The 14,861-nt window shown below is 44.0% G+C and overlaps 2 protein-coding genes across 3 annotated transcripts in view; one reads left to right on the top strand and one right to left on the bottom strand.

Moving 5' to 3' along the window:
- gpc6b (glypican 6b) overlaps positions 1–6,423 on the top strand; it is a 31,157-nt gene extending 24,734 nt beyond the window's left edge. For both annotated transcript variants that reach the window (XM_072686715.1, XM_072686716.1), the window contains 3 exons: positions 3,403–3,536; positions 4,343–4,518; positions 4,641–6,423. In XM_072686715.1, the coding sequence (XP_072542816.1) occupies positions 3,403–3,536; positions 4,343–4,518; positions 4,641–4,828 (498 nt within the window). In that variant the 3' untranslated portion in view covers positions 4,829–6,423. The remainder of the gene's footprint in view (positions 1–3,402; positions 3,537–4,342; positions 4,519–4,640) is intronic.
- On the bottom strand, positions 6,338–11,625 carry dct (dopachrome tautomerase). The gene is made up of 8 exons (XM_072686717.1): positions 11,183–11,625; positions 10,250–10,549; positions 9,789–9,889; positions 9,463–9,629; positions 9,163–9,342; positions 8,084–8,219; positions 7,809–8,007; positions 6,338–7,392 (listed from the first exon to the last, which is right to left on the bottom strand). Exons 1-8 carry the CDS (start codon positions 11,469–11,471, stop codon positions 7,217–7,219), a joined length of 1,548 nt encoding a protein of 515 aa, XP_072542818.1. The 5' UTR covers positions 11,472–11,625; the 3' UTR covers positions 6,338–7,216.
- Between the last annotated feature and the right edge of the window lie 3,236 nt (positions 11,626–14,861).

The raw sequence follows: 14,861 nt of genomic DNA, 5'->3' as shown, positions 1-14,861 counted from the left end.
CTACTGATCACACCACTGATCACACCACTGAACACACTACTGAACACACTACTGATCACATCACTGATCACACCACTGAACACACTACTGATCACACCACTGAACACACTACTGATCACATCACTGATCACACCACTGAACACACTACTGATCACACCACTGATCACACTACTGATCACATCACTGATCACACCACTGAACACACTACTGATCACATCACTGATCACACCACTGAACACACTACTGATCACATCACTGATCACACCACTGAACACACTACTGATCACCCCAATGATCATACTACTGATCACACCACTGATCACACCACTGAACACACTACTGATCACATCACTGATCACACCACTGAACACACTACTGATCACACCACTGATCACACCACTGAACACACTACTGATCACACCACTGATCACACTACTGATCACATCACTGATCACACCAATGATCCCACTACTGATCACACCACTGATCACAGTACTGATCACACCACTGATCACACCACTGATCACACTACTGATCACAGTACTGATCACACCACTGATCACACTACTGACCACAGTACTGATCACAGTACTGATCACACCACTGATCACACCACTGATCAAACCACTGATCACACTACTGATCACACCACTGATCACAGTACTGATCACACCACTGACCACACTACTGATCACACTACTGATCACACCACTGATCACAGTACTGATCACACTACTGACCACAGTACTGATCACATCACTGATCACACTACTGATCACACCACTGATCACAGTACTGATCACACTACTGATCACACCACTGATCACACCACTGATCACAGTACTGATCACACCACTGATCACACTACTGATCACAGTACTGATCACACCACTGATCACACTACTGATCACACCACTGATCACAGTACTGATCACACCACTGATCAAACCACTGATCACACTACTGATCACACCACTGATCACAGTACTGATCACACCACTGATCACACTACTGATCACACCACTGATCACAGTACTGATCACACCACTGATCAAACCACTGATCACACTACTGATCAAACCACTGATCACACTACTGATCAAACCACTGATCACACTACTGATCACACCACTGATCACAGTACTGATCACACCACTGATCACAGTACTGGGGGTTTTACACTAGATGTTGGAATGCTTGAGGAGGAGGATATGATTGCATTCAGCCTCGAGAGTGAGAGCTTCAGTGACCCTAACCCTAGTTCTGCATTTACAGTTAGAGAGTTTAGCAGACGCTCTTATCCAGAACAGCTTACAAAAGTGCTTTGCTATTTACCCAAGAAAAACCTCAGCTAGTTTGAATAGACTAATAATTAAAGATCCTCTTAGTTTAGACTCTACTAAACACCCGTCAGTCAGGTGACCACTCTGCTATTTGTCCAAGTCCTCTCAGAAGAGGAGGGTCTTCAGTCTGGGTTTGAAGACAGCGAGTGTTGGACTCTGCTGTTCGGACACCCAGGGGAAGTTCGTTCCACCACTTCGGTGAAGAGACTCCTTCTACCACTCCAACACATCCCAGAAATACTGTAGTACTTTATACCCCTCTAGCCCAGGCTCTAGATTGGGCATAGTTACCTTAGGGTCATGTAATCATAGCTGCTCCAGAGTGTCCCGTTCTTTTGGTCAGTGCTTTTTTTTATGGAGATCTGTGTCAGACATCTTAAAACAGCTGAACTTAAGAGTGTCCGGATACTTATGGACAAATTAATGACCTGTTTGAGGATTTGGCAAATTTTCTTTAATATATCATCTGTTTGAGACGTTGTGAGGGTCACTGTTGAGACGGAGTACCATTGCCCAGTCTAAGGTTAAACCCACAGCCACCACAAGAGGGAGGCAGAGAGACAACGTTCAGTAATTGGTGTCCATTAGGTGACCACATTCTGGTAACCTGTAGGACTGTGACTGTGTGTGTGTGTGTGTGTGTGTGTGTGTGTGTGTGTGTGTGTCAAATATGTTTAAATATGCAGCTATGCTACATTTACTAACATCCAGAAATGTATAAATAGCCTTAACAGCCTATATTGCTAAATCATCTGGAAGTGTGCCACAAGTAAAATAATGAAAAAGCTAAGACAGGTTTAGTTTTACCACCCTGTTACATAACATTTCTATTTTCATGCAAATGTAGGAACAGTGTATATAAAAAAAAATAAAAAGTCAAACTGATCTGTGTTCATTTACATTTGCGTTTAGGCATTTATAGACTGTGCTGAGAAGAGGTTTGACTAAACTGTCATATTTAATATTCATTACACATAAAGTGCCATAGTTCAGAAATCCAGTTTCTCGCATTATTAGAATATTGCATTTGAGGTTTTGGGTAAATTACTGTTTAAACAGTCAACATGAAAAAAGTAAGAGGAATTCATATTAAATATAAAACTTTTTTAATTAAATTAACTCAAATGATCTTTACTAAGGCATATGTTTGAAGATCCACTAGTAGATGAGGAGGTACACAGTAGTGGTGGTGAGAAGGAAGGGCGTAAACAGATGCAGTGCTTAAGGAGGATGCATGGTCACTCTTCCGTGCTCAAGCTCAGCCCTGGTTTGAGGTGAAAGAAAAGAGCTGATCTGAGTTCAGTTGAATAACACAGTGAGTCTTCTCTTGAGGGTCTTCCAGTAGTGCCAGGGTTCAATCCCACCTCACTCCAGACGGCCTTCAGCAGCAGTGAGGCTGTAACAGCTCAAGTAAACAAACAGTGTATAGGTGTTACTGGTGTGATGGAGAGATGCTAGGGTTGAGGAGGTTATCACCACCCCCCCCCCCCCCCCCCCACACACACACACACACATTTGCATTATACTTTACCTCTACACCAGTTTCTCTGCTGAACATCCATCATGTTGAACATGCTGCCATCTAGTGTTTCCACCACAGAGTTGCACATTTCTAATCATTTCTAATGTATCTAGAGCTCTCAGGTACTGCAGTATTAGCTGTGTGCCTACAGGTGGAGAGGTGGCGTTTGATCCGTATTGAGATCATATCAGAGCGGGAGGGTCAGGTGGGTCAGGTGATTCACTGGTTCACTCTGGTCTGCGTTAGTTAACTTTGTAAACCTTGGTTTGGTTTTGCTGGGTCAAACCTGTCTGGGGCGGAGCTAGAAAGGAAGTACAGGAAGAAGGTCCTGTGTTTGGACTAGTGTGTTTTGTTCACTCCAGGACCGCCTGCTGTGTTCTGAAGTCCCTGATCTGATTCATTTACCCAGTTCAACTAATAGCTAGCACTAGCTGTTTAAGTGTGAAAGAGTTAAAAAAAGACAAACATCAGGAAAAACCACACACACACACACACACACACACACACCTGATTCTGACTCTGTATTGTGCTGTGCAGGTGATTGATATTAAAGAGAAACTGAGGCAGTCCAAAAACTTTTGGTCATCGTTGCCCAAAGACATCTGTGAAGAGGAGCACGTGGCTGCTGAGACCGAGGAGGAAGACTGCTGGAACGGACAGGAAATGGGCAGGTACACACTCAGTCACAATACCAGGGGTCCAAGCAACCAGCCGTTCCGTTCAGTTTTGATCAGATGGGTTCTAATAAGTTCTGATCAGGTGGGTTCTCTGTTTCCTGAGGCCTCTTGGTGGTTTCTGACAGTCCAGAGTTGAAATCATCTGTTCTGATCAAAATTGTAAAGATGAGCAGATGAAGCTCTGTCTCAGTTGAACATCAGCTCTGATTCTTTATTTTCTGATGATGAAAAAACTACAACCCGGTTCGCTGATCCACCTTCGCTAAAAGCATTTGATCTAATCTCTAGCACAGATCCAGGTTTTCTGAACGGTCCCGTCAGGTTTTGATGACATTTTTAGAAAACACGCCACCGAACTGTCTCTGGGGTGGAACCTTTCAGAGTACGTCTAAACCCGATTCCAGTGCAGGTGTGTGTTTCATTCTGTCCGAGATGTTTAGTGTTCTTCTGCCTGGATGGTTCTGATACAGCTAATCCAGACCTAGGTCCAGAAGTAAGAAGCTGATCTGCTGCAGAGCTGCCCGGGCAGTTGGGGGATTTTTACTTTCTGGACCAGGTTTTTCCAGCTCTGTTAAAAATAGTTTGGTACTCAAACATTCTGGTACCGATTTCCTAGTTCTCCTGGACAGTGAGCTTTAAGCAGCACACCTGGACTTTAAGAACCATGTTTGTACCACAGAGAAGAAAAACGTTGAGCAGAAGCGAACAGTGGAGCTAAATAGACTGATCAGACTTAGTACTCTAGAGTCCGGGTTTTCACCGGGCCTCGTGTTAAACACAAGCGATGTTCTCTCTCTCAGGTACGTCCCTGAGGTTCTGAGGGTCAGACTCACTCAGCAGGACGGTAATCCTGAAGTTTTGGTGGACATCACCAGACCTGATTCCCTCATCAGACAGCAGGTGATGGCTCTCAGAGTGATGACCAACAAGCTGAAGAACGCCTACAACGGCAACGACATCTACTTCCAGGACTCGAGTAAGGCAGTATCCCTTGACATGATGCAGACTAACACACACACACACATGAACGCAAAGTGCTCACAGGTTCTGCTGTACTGATACACACAGAGAACTCTCTCTCTCTCTCTCTCTCTCCAGGTGATGAGAGCAGTGGTTCAGGCAGTGGTAGTGGCTGCATGGAGTCCTGTGTTACGGAACCGTACGGTTCTCCCACAGAGGTTCCTGTACTGGGAGCAGATCACAGTGCTGCAGTCTCTCTGCTCCTTCAGGCTTCGGTGTGTTCTCTGCTCCTGCCCGTCCTCACGCTCCTTCTCCACTGCAGATAGGACACGCTGGGGAGGACTGTGGCTCCTGCCCTCCGCCAGAGTCCGTCCTCTCTCCCGAACGGGCGCCAGCAGCGTCTCTACCTCCCAAGATCACAGAGGTTCAGCCGAACCAGCAGTGGACAGTCGTCTGTGTGACTGTCTCTTCATCTCCTCCAAACCTCCATCAGATCATCTCCTCCACTAAACTCCTGCTTCTGCTCTTTTATTCCTCCTGTTCATTTCTTCATCCTCGTTCTGGTCTGTGAGAGAGAGAGTTTATGACATCATGACTGTTTCAGGCGTGTGGACGGACGTATCTGTGATGTCATCATGCACTCGGTTCAGTTGGTCATTTTTAAACAGTCCTTATTTGTTGCATTTTGTGAGGCTTTGTGTTACGGATTGCACTAAGAACCCTGTATGTATGTTCACCACATGGCCAAATGTATGCAGACACATGACCATCACATTAGTACATGTTTGTTAAACATCTCATTCCAAAATCAAGGAGTTTGCCCCCCTCTGCTGCAGTAACAGCCTCTGCTTTTCTGGGACATTGGAACATTTGCTTTGAGATGGATTTGATTGCATTCAGCCGCAACAACATTAGTAATGGGTACTGAAGTTAGGGGATAAGATTTGGGGGATAAAGCCTGCGTTTTGGTTTACCACAAATTGAAGTCAGGGCTCTGTGCAGGCCAGTCCAGTTCTTCTGCCTTAAACTCTGGACAGCTGCATTTTTTTCATGCTTCAGCACTGTCCTGGGTCCTGTCCTCCCCGACTGAGCTGCCGTTGCTTTTTGCACAGTTGATCGGGCGGCTCTAGCTGTGTGTAGGTGTGTGTAAAAGTGTGTGCTGTATTTTATGCACCTGTTAGCAATGAATCTGGCTGAAGTGGCCACACTCGATTGATAGAAGGGGAGTCCACATACTTTTGACCACGTAGTAAGTGTTTTAAATAAACAGATATTTGGCATTGTTACATTTCTACGAACGGACAGAAGTGTAGAAGTGAGTTTTCTTTGAAAGGCCGCTGACACGCAGATCAGGACCAGTAAGCTCGTCTGCGGAAGCTGTTAACCCACCTGGTCTGGTCCTTCTTCTGTCTGGTCTGATCAGTCTGTGAGACCCACTCACATAGTTTTCGGAATTCTGACTTTGAAACGTGGCCTTCATGAAGCGCTCCGGCTCGTCTCAGCTTCTCCTCGGTTTCACTCTGCTGCACACAGGGCTGTAGTGTCATCCGCTACGCTACAGCCATGCTTTAGTTAGAGGGACCAGAAACCCAACGTCACCTCACTCGCTTTAGCATGATCTGGTCACTTTTAGAGCTTGCAGCAGCGCTAGGCCTTCATTACCTCATGCTGGGTTTAGAGATCCACCCCAGGAATTTGTTCCTACCCCCTGGGAGCTCTGGGGCAGATTCTTACTTTCTGGACCTGAATTTGCATCTCTACTCCAGCCAGACTAAATGTCCTGCAGATCTGAGGAAAAGAGCTTAGACCAGTACTGAAGCAGAAAAGTGGTTTGATTTTTTTATTAATATAAACGCTGTAGATTACATCACTGATTACATCACCATGTTGATTAAAGGCATAAATAAGTGAGAAGCATTGATTCACAGTCTGGTTTGGTTCTCTGGACTGTTTTTAGGGTTTCTTTGGTCAGAACAGAAACTCCGGCTGTAAAACTCAACTCAAACTGTTCTGATTTTTGGACTCGCTGATTTAGAACCCCGGTGCTGACATCACTCTCTAAAACAGCAGAGAGGAACTTACTACACTTTGACAAGATGTGTGTGTTTTGGGGGTTGGGGTTGTTACTGGTAAACTGTCCCAAATAATGGATTCCCTGAGAGAGTACTGGAAGATGCTGGATGTTTTCTGAAACATCAGCAGTCTGATCATTCAGAGCTCCCGAGCGGAGCAGCTGTCTAAGTCTCCCCCTGTCATTCAGCGAGGGCGATTCTAGCCAGTGCAGGCGTCTGTTAGCTGACAGTAACAGAGTTAGCAGTCAGCGGCTCCTCCAAGCGTGCTGAGCTCCAGTCGTGGTGCGTTAGCATCGGTTGTGCCCATCCAGCACTTCCTCCACACAGCTCACTATTCTAATATTATTCCCAAATTTATAAAATATACATCATCAAATATCCAGCGTCTAAACAAACCTCAGGTTCTAAAATGATAATCACTGCTGAAATTATTGGCTGTGAATTTGATTCACTTCTATTTATTAATGATTAATCATTTATAAAGTTCTTATCTAATATTCATAATAATAATAATGATAATAATAATAGTAATAATAAAATCTGATAAAGGATCACTGGTAAACTCTATATCTGTCTCTATACGTCACTCGCTTCTGATCTGTATTAAAGAGAGGCTGCAGGTTCTGAGGTTCCACTGCGGTTCTAGGCCTCCTCTGTGTACTTAGTGCTGATAAACTCTGCTTTAATCAGTGGCTCGAACTCCCTCCTGCGTCTCTGCTGCAGATACAGAACCAGGAGCAGCAGAAGCAGCAGCAGACCCAGGAAAATCCCTCCCAGCGTTCCTCCCAGCACGAACATGGTAGAACCAGGATCTGTGTCTGAGAGAGGAACAACAGGAACAATGAGGAACACTTTCTGGTGTTCAAACCTAGTAACAGCAAACAGATCCCAGGTCAGCGTGAGGAGAGACTGTAGGAGGGAGAGATCTCTGAGAACTTCAGCTGGAGTTCTGGGACCCCCTCAACACCTATTCATTTATTTGAGGAAAATTAAAAAGAGGCTTTGTTAGTATCCAAAAGCATTTAAACAATTACAGAACCATTCCAACCGCCATGGTTCCATAGAGAATCCTGACTTTTACTAAAGAACACTTTTTTCTTCTTTTAATGCGCTTTTCTCCAATTTTCTCAGATCTTGTTGACTGCGCCTTAGTCCTCTGGACTACCTAAGACGGAGAGAACTGGAGCACATGTGGAGAATGATCTACGAAGCTCAGAATGATCAAATGAATCACCTTCTAAGTCAATGGCGTAAGAGTACCCGAGCTGGCTGGAGGTGATGTAGATATCTTCATTGGTCACCGGTGGAAAGAAGGGCACCATGTTGTAGTGCCGGTTATGGCCAATAGGAGCCATCTCATCAGGGAAGCTGCTGTTCCCAGAGAAACGACGAAGCCACTCTTCGAAAATGGCGTCTGTGAACGCATGCAGAACCTGGACAGAAGAACAGCATGAGAGAAGCCCCAGCGCTCTAACCTCTCGTTACATTTTTAAGTGTATTCACCATTACCAGAAAGATGGGGTCGTTAGCCGCAGAGTGGGACAGGGCACTCGTCCCATTGAGGAAGGCATGCACCAGGTTGTGGAGGTTGATCATCGAGTTGTCCATTTCACCGTCCGGTTTATCGTAGCCCTCCAGCGCATTCCTTTAAAACATCACACAGACCTCAGGACTGTGCGTCGTCTACACAGTGGTGGTCTGCACTTTTTGTACACCAGACTGTCCTTTTACTGAATCCACAAATCTGTATGTTGTGTCTTAACTAATAACCATGAACTAATGCTCGCTCTGCGACCGAGGTGAACACTGACGCTTTTACGTGATGACCACAAATGTATCTGTATGTATGTATGTATCTATCTAGTACTGTGATTCCCACTTGCTAACTTGGGGTTGAGCTCCGTTTAGCGCTGACTGGTGCTCCAAATCTGTAGAATGTAGATCGGTTATTAGCATAATTTGATGTTTCCTAAACTGAAATCGAGAATGGATATCCTCACTGTGGTTTTCTAAAGGATGCACTCTTTCTCTTAACAACCAACAGCCAAAGTGAGTCCTGTCGTCCCTCTCCAAGCGCTCCAAAAGAGCCATTTTTGATTGCAATCAGTTTGGTCAGAACTTACAGCTGCTTTAGGATAGGGCTAAATATTTAGTGGCTACAGCTCCTGTGTACTTACTAGTCTGTGTTGTGGGTGAAAACCAGTCTTGATTAAGTAAGGCCTAAACCTTTGAACGTATGCACAGCTGGTGCACCCGGGGCCAGAACCTCAGAGTCAACTCACTGGCAGATTAATCCTCTGTAGGGCAATGCTCACAGCCTGACCCGGCACAGGAACCCCCAAGAGAACAAAGGACACTTGTCTGAAGGTCCTGAACTAAATAATTCTGTCTAAGCAGATTTTTCTTTTTCCTAAGTAACCCCTCCGTCTCTGTAAAAGTGTCTGATTGTTCTTCCGGAGACTGGAGCTGGGGTTTAGTACTAGTCTAAGTCCATTATTCAGTTCTGCTAAAGGGTTACACTGAATGTGGAAAGCTGAGCTTAACTACGGTCGGTTCTCCACTGGTTTTCAGCAGTGAGGTTCTGTTACCTGAAGCTGAAAGTAGAGTTGGTAAAATAGGGAGGACTGTCAAAGTCCTGCAGGTTCAGGCAGCTCCTCACGTCATTAATAGTGGGCAGACGGGGGGAGGTTCTGTCCACCACACCGCGGCGCAGTGGGCCTTCCCTGGTTCCATTACACAGAGTGACCAGCCGGTTGTACTCGTCCAGACTGCGGCACAAACACACAGTTGACACTGCGTTTATACACACACCTTACACCTTACACACATTATGCCATGAGAGTCTATGAGTCTATTGCGGGATGTGTGATATAATGGGTCAGGCGGACCTTTCACACACCACCCCCCAGTTGGTGAAACGTGAGCCAGGGCTGATGCGGGTCGGGTCAGCGGGGTCGCGACCTCCAAGGAGCGAGTCTGTGCAAACGTCACACTCAGCACCACCTGTGGCAAAGTTCCAGTATGGAACTGCAAAGTTCTCATTACCCGTCAGTTTCTAGAGAGAGAGAGAGAGAGAAAGAGAGAGAGAAAGAGAGAGAGAAAGAGAGAACCAGGACTGAGAACCGAAAACAAGCACATCTGCTCAGATGGATCATGTGATCATCAAGAGGCCATTCACAATCACATTCTCACCTTATCATTAAAATACACTTACCTGCAGGTCCTTCTCCAGGCTCAGGAGGTGGTACCTGTGCCAAGTGATGAAGGCCGGGCCTTTATGGGAAAAGTCGATAGCTTTGAACGGTCTTCCCGGTCCTGGAAAGTAACAGGACTGACTGAGTGGACTGTACACATTAGTTATTACACATCGTTCTCATTACAGAGGCTGATAGAACCTGGAGCTGCATTCTATATACACACACTCGTATACCTTTTGTCTGTCCACTAGGGGGCAGACAATTCCTTGATGACTTCTTATTTATCCCGCAAAAGATCATTAATAATGTTCAGTCTGCTGCTAAAACAAGAGTCCGGCATTTGACTCCGGCCTCTCCGCCTCTTTATCTACACAAATAACCTCCAACCCTCTAAACACCCTCTTTGGGTTTTCCTGTGTGATACTGACGGGTTCGACCCTCTACCGGCTCTCCTTCCTCTGTAGGAAAAGGTCCTTACCCAGCAACGTGTCCCGGACGGAGTAGTAGTGCTGCCACACGAAGAAGTCGTAGATGGAGATGTTGCTGACCTGGGGGTCAGTGCCATTTGGTCCCAGGAGGCCGAGCCAGTGCTCTGTGGCGATGACGTAATCCGGGTGGACAGTGGTTTTGGATCGATCCAGAGCGTCTAGGAACTCCTGCAGCTCGGCAGGGGTCAGTGAGTGGATGTTCTTCCGCATGACCGGAGCCTTGCGCTGGTCACAGTTCGGCCCTGTCCAGCCAAATTTACACTCACCACAGTTATAGCCAGCAAAATTACCTGTTCAAAAGACAATGCGGTCAAACAGGGTCGCACCTAGAAACAGTCGGTCAGGAGCTCCTGGACAGACCAGCTAAGAAGCTTTAATGGAGTGGACACAATGGGCCGCTTCATAGTCTCGCTTAAAAATTAAGGTCACATTTTCCAGGTATGTGTATGTGTGTGAGTGTGTGTGTGTGTGTGTGTGAGTGTAAATGTGAGTGTAAGTGTGTGTGAGTGAGAATGCGTGTGTAAGTGTATGAGTGTGTGTGAACGTGAGTGAGTGTGCGTGTGAGAGAGTTTGAGTGTGTGAGTGAGTTTGTGTGTGTGTGAGTGTTTGTGTGTGTGTGAGTGAGATTGAGTGTGTGAGTGTGTGTGTGTGAGTTTGAGTGTGTGTGAGTGAGTTTGAGTTTGTGTGTGTGTGTGTGAGTTTGAGTGTGTGTGAGTGAGTTTGAGTGTGTGTGTGTGTGTGTGTGTGTGTGTGTGAGTGTGTGTGAGTGAGTTTGAGTGTGTGTGTGTGTGTGTGTGTGTGTGTGTGTGTGTGTGTGTGTGTGATATTGACTGAAATATTAGACCGGTGGAAGCTCTTGAGATTAATTCAGAAATTAAGACTAAATACTTCTGAGATGGTTTAGTGTTAGTGACCGAACTGACCGAAGCATCTGCAGGTCTGGTTAAAGAACTTGGTTGGCCAGCGTTCTCGGTCATCAACATTCCTCAGGCTGTACGGTCCGCTCCAGGGCTTGGTATCCACTCGGACATTGGTGCAGTTCCCACGGCCGGACAGCATCCCGCACATGTCAGCCGGGTTTGAGTCCAGAGGCGGGCAGCAGCGCTTGGACAGGATGTTCTCCACTGTGCAGCAAACCCGGGGGAACTGTGCTCCGACCTGCTGGGTCCAGCCCAGGAACAACAATACACACAACACACTCCTCACCTCCATCGCAGGGTCTAGATTAGAGTCCAGTAGAAGTCCAGCAGGACTTCACTCCTGCTCTGCTGTTCCGAATGAGCGAAGAATCGGAGTGTGTGTAGGGATTGGCCACAGTCCTCCGTGTGTGAATAAAGGCAGGCTGGAGAGAATGAGGGCTCTGTTTCAGCTCATTTCACAGATAATGTCCCCCCATATCCCTCAGCCCCCCTTTCCCGCCCTCCCTACATGTTCATAGGCTCTACCCAGCGGCGCTGGAAGGATTAGAGCAGCGGCCTCGTGGTAATCACCTGACCCATGAGAAGTATGCTCTGGACTTATGGCAGCCTGAGGAGGAGAACTTCAGCAAACTCCATTCAGAACAGAGTCCACTCTGAAACACTCCACCTGCAAAACACTCATAAACAAACTACACAACACTCCAAACAATAAACAAACTACACAACACTCCAAACAATAAACAAACTACACAACACTCCAAACAATAAACAAACTACAAAACACTCCAAACAATAAACAAACTACACAACACTCCAAATAATAAACAAACTACACAACACTACAAATAATAAACAAACTACCAAACACTTCAATCAATCAATAAACAAACTACACAACACTACAAATAATAAACAAACTACAAAACACTTCAAACAATCAATAAAAAAACTACCCAAAACTCCAAATAATAAACAAAACACTCCAAATAATAAACAAACTACACAACACTCCAAACAATAAACAAACTACTCAACACTCCAAACAATAAACAAACTACACAACACTCCAAACAATAAACAAACTACAAAACACTCCAAACAATAAACAAACTACACAACACTCCAAACAATAAACAAACTACTCAACACTCCAAACAATAAACAAAATACAAAACACTCCAAACAATAAACAAACTACAAAACACTCCAAACAATAAACAAACTACACAACACTCCAAATAATAAACAAACTACACAACGCTACAAATAATAAACAAACTACAAAACACTTCAATCAATCAATAAACAAACTACACAACACTACAAATAATAAACAAACAAAACACTCCAAATAATAAACAAACTACACAACACTCCAAACAATAAACAAACTACAAAACACTCCAAACAATAAACAAACTACAAAACACTCCAAACAATAAACAAACTACACAACACTCCAAACAATAAACAAACTACAAAACACTCCAAACAATAAACAAACTACAAAACACTCCAAATAATAAACAAACTACAATTACAAACTATGTTTCTGTAGCTGTTTCTCTTTGAAAGCATATATGTAATGGTGTCTTTAACAGTGTCTACAATAGTGTGTAATGGTGTGTCTGTAAAGGTGTGTCTGTAACACTGTCTGTAATTGCTGTATTCTTTGTTGTTCGTGTCAGTTATGAACAGACTCTGTTTAGGTAAGAATTCGGTTCATAGTCTGATGATTTTGTTGGACGTATCGGAAGCTGCTGCTGATTACAATTTTACTGGGTGTCTGTTATTTCCTCAGGAATAAAGTGATCACAGTATTTCTGATATATGAATATTATTAATCCTATTAAATCTGCTTCTGTGGATTTCATTCTGTTATGATGAGGTTATAGAAACGAGGGGAATATTCTGCTTCCGGATGATTTTACCACTTTAAGAAAGGGTATTTTAAACAAGTAGGCTGATCCTGAAAGGATGATCTGAACTAGGAAAACATTGAGAAATGATCACATTACAGTGGAGCAGCGCTTCAGGTGTGAAAGTGTTCTAGTAGAGTTCCGGTGTCTGGTTCTTCACATTTAGAGCAGTCCAGCGGGTCATATTCTCTGTGTTTAGTGTTGAGGGGTCTTTTGCCTGGGGGTCAGTCAGCTTCTCAGAAATATTAAAGAGTCACATGACTCTGTCATGCCTGGTCAGTAATCCTGCATCATGTGATTACACCCAACCTGGAGGAACACACTTTCACTCAAATTCCACACAACCACATGTGGACGTCAGAGTTGATGGTATCTGCAGAACGTTCTTTGTGGGAATGCCTGGAGGCTCTAATGCACAGGAACACATTCCTCATATTTCCTGGAACCTCATTTTACAGATCTTCTACAATCAGTCCTTAGACAGAACCAAAAAACACAAAGAGGCACACATACACACACATACACACACACACACACACACACACACACACACATAGACACAGACATAGTTTCACAGTTACAGCTTATCTTTTTCCCCTGAATGATAATAATAATGATAATAATAATAAAAACAATAATAATTTGATTATGCTAATAATTAGGATAGGATAGTGATAGTGAAACATATTTTTATATAGTTATTACTTTCTATTTATTTATGTATTTATTGATTTGAAGCAAAAGGAAGAAAGATTACATCATGGCAGTTAAAATTGTAAATAATCTCTAATAAAAAACATCTCTTCTTTTTATAGAAATCTGTCGACAGTCTTCTACTGCTTGATGTTGCAGTGCTGTGAGCTCAGGTAGGAGTGTGTGTTTTATGAAGCTGGGGGTGAGAAGCTGGCCACACATGAGCAGGTCAGTTCAGAAGCATCATGTGTTTTAGCTTTGATGTGATTGGAAACACTGCATCATTAAACTGCAGCTTAAGGAACTTCTGAACAATCATAAACTTGATTATATTTAAAGTGTTGGTCTGATCTCTTCAGATGTCTGTTAACCTAATGAACTCACCTCGGCTTCTCCACATGGTGGTGCCACAGAGCTGATTCAACCGCAGGCAGCCTGAAACCCTGTGCTCTTCTAACTATTCTTCTAACTGTGTTCTTCTGACTGCTCTTCTGACTGTGCTCTTCTAACTGTTCTTCTAACTATGTTCTTCTAACTGTTCTTCTAACTGTGCTCTTCTAACTGTTCTTCTAACTGTGTTCTTCTAACTGTGCTCTTCTAACTGTGCTCTTCTAACTGTTTTTCTAACTGTTCTTCTAACTGTGCTCTTCTAACTGTTCTTCTAACTATGTTCTTCTAACTGTTCTTCTAACTGTGTTCTTCTAACTGTGCTCTTCTAACTGTGTTCTTCTAACTGTTCTTCTAACTATGTTCTTCTAACTGTTCTTCTAACTGTGCTGTTCTAACTGTGCTCTTCTAACTGTTCTTCTAACTGTGTTCTAACTGTTTTTCTAACTGTTCTTTTAACTGTGTTCTTCTAACTGTATTTATCTAACTGTTCTTCTAACTGTGCTCTTCTAACTGTTCTTCTAACTGTGTTCTTCTAACTGTTCTTCTAACTGTGTTCTTCTAACTGTTCTTCTATGTTCTTCTAACTGTTCTTCTAACTGTGTTCTTCTAACTGTGCTCTTCTAACTGTTTTTCTAACTGTATTTATATAACTGTTCTTCTAACTGTGCTCTTCTAACTAT

The sequence above is a fragment of the Salminus brasiliensis genome, chromosome 8 (genome assembly GCF_030463535.1).
Source record: "Salminus brasiliensis chromosome 8, fSalBra1.hap2, whole genome shotgun sequence".
NCBI classification, from domain to species: domain Eukaryota; kingdom Metazoa; phylum Chordata; class Actinopteri; order Characiformes; family Bryconidae; genus Salminus; species Salminus brasiliensis.
The sequence above is the reverse complement of the archived record's forward strand: the minus strand, read 5'-3'. Positions and strand labels throughout refer to the sequence as shown.